General features: G+C 42.8%; 1 protein-coding gene across 2 annotated transcripts in view; it reads left to right on the forward strand.

Annotated features, from left to right (window-relative positions):
- doc2d (double C2-like domains, delta) overlaps positions 1-12,784 on the forward strand; it is a 69,139-nt gene that overhangs the window by 35,542 nt on the left and 20,813 nt on the right. For both annotated transcript variants that reach the window (XM_034898275.1, XM_034898268.1), the window contains exons 3-5: positions 80-159; positions 659-733; positions 7,460-7,569. In XM_034898275.1, coding sequence (XP_034754166.1) covers positions 80-159; positions 659-733; positions 7,460-7,569 — 265 coding nt within the window. The remainder of the gene's footprint in view (positions 1-79; positions 160-658; positions 734-7,459; positions 7,570-12,784) is intronic.

Genomic DNA, 12,784 nt, shown 5'->3' on the forward strand with positions numbered 1-12,784 from the left:
TGTGTGTGTGTGTGTGTGTGTGTGTGAGCTTGTCTTTCCCTTCACTGGCAGTAATTGCCATGGTTTGTGTTGTTTTCAGCCTACCTAGGAACGTTGGAGTTCACCCTGCTCTTTGATCAGGAGAACAACTGCCTTCATTGTACTATTCACAAGGCAAAGGTACATACAATTTTAATATCTTCATTGTTTAAACGGACTGTGTGGTTGCATAATCCTCCTTGAAGTCCCAATGAAAACAATTCTCCTGTGATGCTTTTACGTTTGCACAAGACGTCAGACTGATTTCTCTCAACCTTTTTAAAGTATTGTGTTCGCAACACCCTCAGCAGCTTGTCAATTCAAGAATAAATTATCCCATTCCATAGTTAAAGGAGCCTTGTAGCACATATTGTGTACTGTGACATGATGTCAATTATGTTAATCACAATGAACGATTCTCTTGAGGACAACAGAAAAAAATCAAGGATGGTAAAAAATAGTAACATGGAAAGGAACCCCTATGAACACTGTAGAGATGTAGCTACAGAAGAAGAGCTCTGGCATGTCTGCTGTCTTTTTGTAACCCTGTCAGTTGTGTGAAATGTTTGAGGGCATGATGATGTCACCTTTGACACTACAGTATGTGTGTCTGTGTGTCTGTGTCTGCTTGTGTCCACAGGGACTGAAAGCCATGGACTCCAATGGACTGGCTGATCCATACGTCAAGCTTCATCTTCTCCCCGGGGCTAGCAAGGTCATTGCTCCAACCTTACCTCAGTAGCAATTAACGTAACTTACTACCACACTGAGCTATTCCAGACACTGACACTCCCTCCGGAAAACCCCACATCACATAGAAACTGCTGACAAAAGGAGATGATTTATAGAAATGACTGAAAATAGGACATATTTTATACTTTATTTAATATTTTTACTTTTTGCAAATAATACTCTCCCTTGTTGATTCAGACACCATAAAAAGAAGTCAAAACATTTTGCAAAAAACCTAACATGACAGCGGTTAATGTGTAGTGTTGAGTGGAGAGCTTTTCGGTTGGTTACTGCTTAATGTGGCTCGTCCAATGCTCTGCTTTATCGAGCACAAACACGTTCTGGACTGCTGCACCACTCTTGTCTCGTTTTTTAACTCAGCAGCAGGAAAGATAAGGCTTGCCACAACAGCAAACCCCAGCTATGGCAGAATGCAACCTGTTGTCAGACATTTTGGCTCAGGGTTGACATGAAATGAAGTTAGTGCAGAAAGGACGGTGAGCCAAGATAGGAGTAACGTGTCAACTATCCAAGGTCTAAGTTGCTAACAATAACAACATCTTAGGGATTTTTGTCCTCCAGCCTGTCTTCTCCCTTGTTGTTTTTGCTCTCCTTTCGCCACTTCCTACCCCTATCTCTGTCTCGATCTCACTATCTGGCTGGGACCCTCTTTGACCTTGAAATACCAACAGTGTGTGGAGAGAAAAGGGGGGAGAGAGGGAGAGGAGAAAAGGATAGACGGATGAGGGGAGATCATCAGCAGGTGGTTGTCATGGAAACAGGGACGATTGTTACTCGGCTCACGTCAACAGGCGAGTATTGATGGGGGAGAGAGAGGGGTGGTAGAGGTGGTGGTGGGGGGCACGCTGAAAAAGCGTCAATGAGTAAGTTATGTACCCATGAACATACATTTATTTAATACGGGGACCACGTCTCTTGAAAAGTGGGAGCGTGCACGTGTCAAAGTGAGGGTAATGGACATGCACACACACCTACTCCTTGTCCATGTGCAGACTCTGCAATGCAAACGGTGTAGTGAATTATCCACAACACAAAAGGTTCCGGTTACTGCAAAAGAACTGAGTTATCAAAATATAGAGTGCAGAGGCACACGTCTCCTCTGTCTCACTCAGTTTTCCTCTTTCTCACTCTCCCGTCCTCCAGCACAAGCTCTTCAAACAGTTTACAGTCCAGCATGCTGTCTTTGTAATGTCTACAAACACTGTCAAGCCGTGCATGACCTTGCACAGACACATGCTAAGGCTGTAGTCACAGTGACAGAGATGCTGCCTTTATACCTCCTTCTTTATCACTCACTCCCTCATTCTTACACATAAGCTAGGGCACAGTAGTTGCCGGAGCCTCTGTGTCGGTCTTTAGTATTTTCATCTTCCCATTCCTTAACGAGGTACATGGAAGATTCACTCACAAGCTCTTCATCCACAGCTTTTGGAAATAAGGATTGAGAGAGGGGGGAGTGTGAAATAAGCAAAGAGATCCATGTAGACAGATGGAGAGAAAGAAGGGAGTGTGATGGGCAGATGGAGGGCTAGAGATAAAACATTTAAAAACAGATGCATAAGCACCAGCGTAGAGGGAAAATGGAGGCAGGCAGTGACAGAGGGCAGGGAGAGGGAACTGGTGTTTCATGTGTTTGTAGATGTAGCATGTGGTAGGATGTGTGTTCAGGAAACAAACCTAATTCAGTCAATTGGGATGTATGATTATTTGTGAAATTGTTTTGTTGTTGGATTGTGCTGGCAAACATACAGCTGTGCAAAACCGCTGTGAGTCGTGAGTCTGCTTGTGAATATCTCCTCCTGCACATTAATGAATCAAACAAATTACATAAATCAAAAACACTTGTTCCCTCCATGGAGCTAACTCCGGGGGGCTGAGTCTTGTAGATAAGCCAAAAGTTTTCAGCAGAAAATGGAGAATAAAAAGGGGTCAGTGATGGGAGGAAAGGGAGTAGGAAGGGAAGGTGACACAGGCAGAACAATGGAATGTGGGGACAAAAACAGACCAAGAGAGAGAAGATGGAAGAGAGGGCTCAGCATCTGGCCCTGAGGCATTAGCAAGAGGCTTACTGTGGCAAAAAGGAAGAGAGAGAGAAAGAGCGAAAAATGAGGTGTTTATCTGTAAAGCTTTAGACAGGAGCAATAGTATTTGAAGAGAATAGTCTTCACATTTTCTCTACCAACTGGACAGCCAGAGAGTATGTATACAGTAAGTACACTGGTGGAAGATCCTTCACTTGAATAAAAATAGCAACACATAATTTAAAGTATGAATACAAATTTTTGTTTAAGTATCAAATTATTAATAGCAAAAAAGATGAATTGGAATGTATTCAATATGCAGGGCTTCGTGTTAAAATTGAATATTTGTATCTGATGCATTACAATTTACACAGCTGCTTAATATAACTGGTTGAGATTTTTCTCTATATACTGTTCGAAATTTTAAAAGATAAGGCTGTCAGTGCTCTATATTTTTGTTATTGTCAACAAATCCCATGAAAAGACCAAAATCAACAATGTGTCTGTCCTTCTCTTAGTACTTTCAGACTGCTCCCCAAATTGTTCCCACTGAAGATGATGAAGAAATCTTTTTCAAAATGGGTCACCTTCTTTCAAATATATAACTCCCTAAAATCTGGGCACTGTAGTTCTGATCAAGTTACTCAGGCTGGACTAAATAATGCATTTGTTGTGGACTAATTTCAGTGGAGGGTTAATACACAATTGGTGATTTAGTGAGTATTTATGGCACCAGGACAGTCAATGTGAGGTTGACTTAAAATAGACTACAGTGTCCGGGGCCGCTGGCCTGTCCCTTCCTCTCGGAAGCAGCTGCAGGGCTTCCTGGGGATCATCAGTTTTTACCGGCATTACATCCAGAACAACAGTAACTGCTGTGGAGGTGTTTGACGGTATTCCACCTCAGCTCCCGTCCTAACCCTTCCTGAACCCTGGCGCCAGTTTGTGGTTGAGGTCAGTTTTTACGCAGGAGTAAGCACTGTTCTCTCTCAGCAATCTGTCCAGGTCCAGATGCTTTACTCCTGCACATTCTTGTCCCACTAACTACTAGTAACTACAACCCTAGCATGCTGACCTACTTGCAGTCCCTAGGACTGGTTGGGGGGGACCGACTTCTGGAACCTGGAATACATATGCACTGCTAAACTGCTGAACTCCTGCCAGGCCATGTGAGCTCTTTAACCTAATCGACTTTGTGCTACCGCCCAGGCTCAAAGAATGTGAAGCCAGATGCGCTGTCTGGCAAGTTCAAGTCCAAAGGAACTTCTGCTGAGCATGGGAAGATCCTTACCACTTCCTGCAACATTGGAGCAAGAATCAAACACAAGATAAAGCAGTCACATTTAGCTCATAGTGTTTGTTTTGTTAATCACCTTTAAGTCCCAGTTCATCTTCGCTCGCAGGTCCTCCAGTTTCACCTGGCCCATCATCCTGGGGTTGGATGTCAACTGGCTTTCCTAAGTCAATGTTTATGGCGTTCCTCGATGGAGTAGGACAACTGGCAGTTCATTGCCACCTGCCCGGTCTCCTTTCTTTGCAAGAACTCCAGCCAGGCTCCCGCAGGACTCCACCGCCTTCTGCCTGTTCCTCATTGGAGATGGCTCTGCAGTGCCTCTCCTCCAAAAAACCTGACTCCTGGCCCAAACAACTACTTTTGTTAATTGCTTTTACTGCACCTGGAACGGGGCACGTTCCAAACTTCTGAATGCTACCAGAAGAGTGCCAACCAGCCCCTCATTACTTTCCAGTAGTGTCTAGCTGGCTACGCGGTACCTCCCTTTAAACGGAGTCTGCAAAATTGAATCCTTGCTCTGTGGGCCCCTTCCCCATCTCCAAAGAGATCAACCCGCCTACACTGCGTCTTTGATTGTCGTTATGTTTAGATTTTCTAATCACATGAGCTCCCCTGGTTACACTAGTCCTGTGCAGATAGGGCTTTAGAGGCATGCTTTTGGGTTCAAACCAGTTTTTACTGAGCCCTTACAAGAAGTGCAATCCTAAATCAGTGGAGGCTTTGGATAATAATGGAGCTCTATGAAAAAGAGGAATAAGCTACTTTCTATTTGTTTCAATTCTATCAGTTTATTTTTAATGGGATTTTTTTACAATGAGAAAAAAATATCTAATAATATTACCAGACTTATCATTTAGCATGCTGTATTTATTTCCTCACTAAAGGTATTTCAAATGCAGTCTTGGGCAAGTTACTAAGTAATTAGTTACGTTACTTTCAAGTACATTTTGAAATGCTCAAATGTGACCCCACCTCCACCCGTCTTAAAGAGAACTTAAAATGAATGTATTTATATATATGTTCAATGATTTATGATAAATCTGAATATTATAATGAAATGGACACTTGTTACAAAATATATACACTCTTTGTAGTACAAATAACATAAGTGCCCTGATGTGTACTTGCGCTGTTGTGTGCGTCGAGCCGGCGTGTGTGCGTGTGCGTGTGTGTGTGTGCGTGTGTGTGTGTGTGTGTGTGTGTGTGTGTGTGTGTGTGTGTGTGTGTGTGTTTTAGAGCGAGGCAGAAGTGAGCTGGGACAGCAATTAGCTTCAGAGCGAGTACCCACTCTAGATTCATAGTGCCTATGTTTTCTGACTACAGTGGAAAATCTTTAGGAATCTTTAGGGTGGCAGTAGCTCAGTTCAGGGATTGGGAACCGGAGGGTTGCTGGTTCAAGTCCACATACTGACCAAAGTATGGTGGTTGGTAGCTGGAAAGGTGTCAGTTCACCTCCTGGGCACTGCCAAGGTGCTCGGAGCGCCTTTCCAAGGCCAGCCCCCTCACTTTGACATCTCTCCATTTAGTGCATGTATTGGTACAGAGCATGTGTGTGTAATTCAGGCCTGTGTGTAATAATAACAGATTATAATTTCCCCTTGTGGAACTAATAAAGGATACATTATTATTATTATTATTATTATTATTATTATTAGTAGTAGTAGTAGTAGTAGTAGTATTAACTTCCATTAAAAATCCAAAATCAAAATTTTAACAAGATGAATTCATCCTTAAGGCCTTAGGTAGGTTTGCAAAGATCCAGGACATAACAATTTGAACATGAACAACTTCTCAGTCCCTCCTCCCTTTCCGCTGAAGCCTAAAACGGTCTCCCAAGCCCCTTCCCTCTAGCTGTGGAGAGCAGGGGAAACCAATCTGCAGCTGGTGGGAGGGGAGGATACTATAAAATGCGTGTGCACGTGCAGTTATTGGGCTCATTCTAGATGAGCCAGGTTGATTGATCACCGGCGATCAACCGTTGCATGCCGGTTAGAATTGTGTCCGACTTGATCCCGACTTCCTCTGACGTCATGCACACATGGGTAACAGAAATCTCAATAGGGAGCAAGGCGGCCACAGTTCTGAGACGCAGGCAGCGCAGTTGCTTTTCACCTACTGCAAGAGCAAGGCGGACCCAGAGCGTGCTGGGAAAAGCCGGCTTCTCGGCTGATTTACACCTAACTGGTTAACAAACGACTCAACATGATGACGTTTTATATAAACTTTTTGTTGTTTTTGAATGGGATTTTAATTGCTATTTGTCTGATTTAAAGACTCATTCTGTACAGAACACACGTTTTGTGGCTGATGGTGATGTTTAGAAATCAGAGAGACCAAATCTGTTCAGATCTTGGCTCATCTACAGTCTTTTGTTAATTAAAATCAGCATAAGATTCCAGCAAAACATTTTGAGAGCTACGCTGTCCTAATTAAAACAACTAGAGACTGTGTACCAGCTGATGTGTGGGTCTGATTATATTTTATTAAATCTGAATCGCACCACAGTGTTTTGTCCCTTCTTGTTCAGCCTGAAGGCTGCTGAAAACGGCTGGAAACTGTCCGACTTTACCGCAGCTTTTTGTCACCGCCCCCTGCTGCTGCCGCCTGCTCTCTTCCACTTTACAGGGGAGGCCCAGTTCATCTCAAACGAGCCTATTGAAACGCAATTAGACGCTCCCTGGCCCTGATTGGTGCATCTAAACAGGGAACGTTGGACTTTTGCTAATTGCATTACAGCCTGTAGGTGGTGCCAGATATTTTTTTTAATTACCTGCTTCATGTATTTCTCCTCAAACATAGGGTCTCAGCCAATATGACAGAAAGTTAGTTTCATAAGGCTAACCTACTGCACCTTTAAGGTAACAGTGGGAAATGTTGCTGTAAACTTAATTTCTGTATGGTAAGGCTTAAAGGTCTTTTGGACACGTTCTTTCTTGGAAAGATTAAAGTTTTCATGCTAAATGTTTTATGCAACTTAATTGGCTACTGTTTGAAGCACAGTGCTTATTTTTGAGGTCTGACTACAAAATGATCACTGGCTAATGCTAAAGCATGTCTTATCATGTTGGGGAGGAGACAGACTGCTAGGTGAGGCAAGGGAAGCCTTGCGTCCTCTCACTCTCCTCTACAAAGTAGGCAGCAGATGTCTGCGATTTCCTGAGGGACAGAGATAAATGATGTTTTCCCACTTTTTTTGTCTCCCTCCTTCTTTGTTGATGTTATAGTGTCACTCATTCTGCTTCCTTTTCATGATCCTTTATTCTTTTTCTTTAATTCTGATCTGAGTTTGCTTCTTTACCCTTAAAACATTCCTCTTTTTTATCCTTCCCTTTCCATGAATTTCATTTCACATTTCTTCTTTTTGTCTCATCAGGCAAACAAGCTACGCACAAAAACCCTGAAGAATACACTGAACCCAGTGTGGAACGAAACGCTGATGTATCATGGCATCACAGCAGCCGACATGACCACCAAAACGCTCAGGTAAGTGCACCGCTTTGAATTTGACTCTGGATAGCAATTAGCACTATTCCCCTGACAGCCAAATGACCAGTTCATTATACGGTGGATTACGATCCATGCTTCCAATCCTCCAGTGAACTGCCAGCAGTCGTCTTTGCTACCCAGGGGGCTTTTCCAGGTAATTCATTATTTCAGCCGGGCGACGCCAGCCAACTGTTCCACTTGCTGTTGCTGAGGTAACTGCTCAGGTGTTGGCTGCGTGGCAGGTCTCCAACCCCTCCATCCCACAGTGCATTCCATATGGAGTGATTGAGCTCATGCGTAGCCATCTTGGCCCAAAAAGTCTGACGCACTGGTGTCATCCTGCATGTGTACGTTGATTCAGAGACAATTTTTCATGTGTTTTGTTTGTGAACGTGTGCACTGTGTACAATCAGTGTCAGTGTCAGTTTACTCAGCAGATTCATAATAGGGTTGGATGGTATTGTCTATCCTGCGGAAACCCAAGCACGGACGCAATGACGCACACATGAATCCCTTCTGCACCACACACAAATGCAGCTAGTCAGGTGTGTGTTTGTGCTTATCCTCTTCTGTGTATGTCAAGGGCAATCCCTGGCAGGAAAGAACATGCATGGCTGCTCTTCTGTATGTAGAGAAGACACACACATACACAAACAACACACGTCCTTCAGATCCTACAAACACACACGCATTCAGAAAACATCGTTCACTCTCCCTCCTCCCTCCCACACACACACACACGCGTACACACCCACACCCGCACGAGGAGACACCCCTCAAACTAAAGGAAACCCACCTGACCTCCATTCAAGGACATAGCCCACAGACACAAACCAGCATGAGGGCTCTGGGTAGCCAAAATAAGGAAGAGGAGGAGGAGCGTGACCGGTGTCAAGCAAGAGATGCAGAGAGAGAGAGAGAGAGAGAGAGAGAGAGAGAGAAAGAGCTAAGGGCTGCCGAGATCAACTAAGAGAAGAGATGGGAAATCGTGAATGATGTCAAGTGACAGAAAAGGCGCTGTGTAAAAGGAAACTACGGAGGCCAAGATTAAAGAAGATGACCAATTGCAGGGTTGGAGAGAATCCATGGGACAATTACAAGAGAGAGATTAGTTTACGAGAGTGTAGTGAGACGCACAAAGTGATTAATGAGGAATATCACTTAGCTGAATTGAAAAAGGGCAAATTGCGGGGAGGAGTTCATTCAAAGAGGAGCCAAAAAACGAAAGAATGACAACAGTGAGAAACCAATGAGACAACAAACGAGCAGGAGTGAATGAAACGCAGTCCGACATTGAGGAATGGGGGAAAGCGACGGACAGTGGGAGATGGAGAGAGGAAGAAAATCTGCTCAAACTCTCTGTGGATGTCTTCTGGCGCTAGCACGATACCTCGGCCAATAGACAGACTTTGCTCTCATTACTCTACAGAAAGCAGTGAACAGTCAGAAAATGGAGAAACCGACAGGGAGGAAAGTGAGGAAACATCTCTCCCCGGAGAGATGTTTCCTCACTCTCGCTCTTCCGGTCCCAGGACGGTGCAGAGGAAGGGATGGTGTACTCTTTGATCCCTGTGCTCTCTGATCTACAGACATAGCCTCCCTGTAGACCTCCCTGAAGGCCTAAAGAGTGCAAAGTTTATAGTATAACTTGGCCATACTGAAGTCATAACAAACCCTTTAAATCAAGGCCGGACTGGGACCACTTTTCAGCCCGGGAGTTTCAGGCCCAAGACCGGCCCGCTTTTTTAATGGTGGGGGACATTGGATAAATGAAGCAACAGTTCAGCTGTCACTCTCCTGTAGTTTTTATTAATACCATGGTTCAACAAATAATGTAAACGTTAAATCATATTTCACTTAAGCTGAGAAGTTAACAAAAATATTCCACAATTCCACAAGGATAGGTTGATAAATTAACAAAAGCAGAAAGAAATAAAGTAGTAAAACATTTTAAATGTATCCAACTCTTCCAGAAAGATGCATATTGAACTGCTACACTTCAATTCACAGTACAGTATTTAGGCTCATCATTTTCAGTGGGGCTTATCTGCTGATCAGATGCTACAAAAAATAACTAAGAGGTCATTTTACTGCATACACAGATCAAGCTTGAGTTTTGTTATCAATGTTTGCACAATATTTGCAAAGTCTATGAAAACGATTTAACCAAATGAATATGTTGCTAATGCTAATAATCAGGCCTAGGCTATATCTCTCTTTACCAGTTGCCACTTGTGATTGTCCTCTTGAAAATTGAAAATCTGTAAGCTTGGCACATTTGGCACCCTCCTGGCTTCTTTCTCCCATCAATCCTCCCTAACGCGTCTCAGCAGCCAACTAACTCAGTTTGAGAGGGGAGAACTCCCTCACATTACACTCCCATGCAGAGGCTGCGTTGTCAGAATGTGAATGTGTGTAGCCTACTTTCAGAGAAGATAGACTAACATGACAAATGTCTACAACAAAACAATCGACTGGCCCAAAAGTGAAGCGGCCCATCTGGGAATTCTCCTGATTCTCCCGATTACCCACCAAGGGCCTCCGTTAAATTTTAGATGAATGCAATCAATAAAACTAATACATAGAGCTTGAATTGTTGAATGTAAACAAATCCAATGGCTGTTGCAGAAAACGTCCGTCAATAAATAGTTTCAAAAAGAAGATTGGATGTCATGAAAATCCTTATGATTGTTTCTTGAAGCAATTTTTTACTTTTTGTTACTTCAGCCCACAACAAAGAAAGCGATAAAAGCTGGAATGCAGCCAAAAACGTATGAGTCACTTAAAGTTTCTTTGGTGTCAAGTCCATTCTGCCACACTGCTTTTTGTACTGAAGGATACATTGTGGAAAAAGATTATGCAGTGTGTAAAGTGGAGGGAGAAGACTGGCTTTGTTTTGTTTATTTATTTATTTTGCCTTTCATTCACTCATTTGCAGTTACAAAGATTATTTAAAGCCATTCTGCTGACGCAAAATGCACTTAAATAGAAAGGGAGAGCTAAATAGAAGCCGTTGCATGTTATGAAATGGCTCTGGGAAAAAAAATCTCTTTTTTTTTTGCAATAAAAATTGTTTTATTGCAGTGAGGCAACATGACTTTGAGATTAGGTCCATACTTTTCTATGAATTGCTGTAGTCTGCCTCTGCCTTTGGGCATATTTCAAATGATTACAGTTTTTGCCCATTGCTTGAACACATTATGCAAAACTTGGCTCATTGTGTCAAAACTCCACACACAAGCAAATAAGACACAACACTGGGAAATAAACCATTCACATCCATGTCAAATTGAAACTCTGCTGTCAAAACAAAATGTTGCTCTGATGACAAAATGATACCCACTTGCGTCATATAAATACACTTTCAGATCAGCAGTAACACACTAGTCTCCTTTAAATAAAACACTGCAGTCTTTTGTTTTCACTGTTTTCATTCAGTTTCACAGAGGGCATGTTTTCACAACAACCAAAAACGAAAAACTGAATTCTAAATCAGTATATTTTACAGTACAGTAAATTCAGATAAATTAAAAAATAAAACAAACAATACACTACTTTAAACACAGAAAAAAACAATTGTGCGCAAGTGGACTTATGGATCCTGCCGTCTGATGGGGTCTGGCCACAGGCTCTCATCAACATCACAAGCAATGTCTTCACTCTTTAAGCATTGTGGAGAATATCCCCCTGTGTGCTGAATCCATCCTTGGATTGACCTCACCTCAATGTTGCCGCATTCCTGTTCCATTTCCTGCAGAAGAGGCATAGGAGCATGTGGTTGGCGGTCATATTCGCGCCATTTCCAAGGGGGAAAAAAAATCGTCAGTAGGATTTAGAAATGGCGAGTAAGGGGGCAAGTACACAACTTCAAATTGATTATGGTTGGTGAACCAGTTCTGGACCAGAGCAGCCTGATGGAAACTAACATTATCCCAGACAACAACAAACCTGGGCTGCTCTGGTCCATCCTGTGCAACTGCATCATGAAGTGCATCTAGGAATGTGATTATGTGGTGCGCATTATAGGGACCCAGTTTTGCATGATGGTGCAGTAGCCCTTGAAGACTCTTGGCAGCACACAATGGGATATTTTCCCCCGTGCCGCCCCTGGACGTGCACAATTACACTTTGGCCAGTTATATTACGTCCCCTTCGGCGGATTTTGCAAAGGTTGAATCCAGCCTCGTCAATGTATGATATTGTTGCTGGTGGAGGGGGATTGCATTGTTTGCTCTGACTAGGTTCACTTTGTTGGCGTCCACCTCAGTAGGTTTTCTAGCCATTCTGTAGAAAAATCCCACTACAAATTGTTTTGGTTTGCTTCTTTTTTACAGTACTGTGTATACTGAATTTTACTGTATTTACCACACACAGTGCTGAAACATCGCAGCACAGTTATCACGGTATGTTTCACAAAACCACAACTTTTGTTGGAAAAGGAGCATTGGCCACCCTGCAATACAATACATGTGACACGGTAATGTGATGTTGTACAGTACTGTAAATACTCTAGATACAATAGAGAGTTGAAGACATACCTGTTTTCAAGTTGGAATGTCCTTTTTATAATAGATTAAACTGTGAAATGGCTTAGACTAGGTTGGAATCTCTGTCCAACTTCCCTCAAAGTCAGGCCATGGTTTATGACATGGTCCACCAAAGTTGCTCTTATGTCATCCAAAATAAGGGTCCTTGCGGTGCCTCTTCGACCACATCCTACTCTCTCTGTCTTCCTCTCCCTCTGCCTCTAGCTCTCCCTGCCTCCATGCTCGCAAAGTTCTCAAAATGGCTTAACTGAGGCCTTTTTGTAGCTGGCTGATTGGTGTTCAGTTTTGTAAGTCACTATTTTCAGGTGTGTGTCCACGTCTTTTCAGTCAACCAATGTGTGTTGTATTTTGAATAGATGTGTTTTCCCAATGGTACCCTAAGATTTCATTCAAATGTCTTATGTGTGAAATAGTGTATAGTGTCTAGGAGCAATTGTTTTGTAGAATTGCTACTAAAGTGCAAAGCAGTGCTTTTGTTTAAGGTGTTGTTACACTATGTTTAAGGTATAGTAACAACAACTTAAAATTATGTTACTTTGGTTGAAGCGTGTGGGCAAAAACTGTAAGAACGCAGTGACAGTCATGCTATGCTGCCAATCCCTCCACTCATTTAAATAAATCAACGCTTTTCTGTCACTTTAAAAGATTCACACCAAAAATTGGGG

The sequence above is a fragment of the Etheostoma cragini genome, chromosome 2 (assembly GCF_013103735.1).
Source record: "Etheostoma cragini isolate CJK2018 chromosome 2, CSU_Ecrag_1.0, whole genome shotgun sequence".
NCBI lineage: Eukaryota > Metazoa > Chordata > Actinopteri > Perciformes > Percidae > Etheostoma > Etheostoma cragini.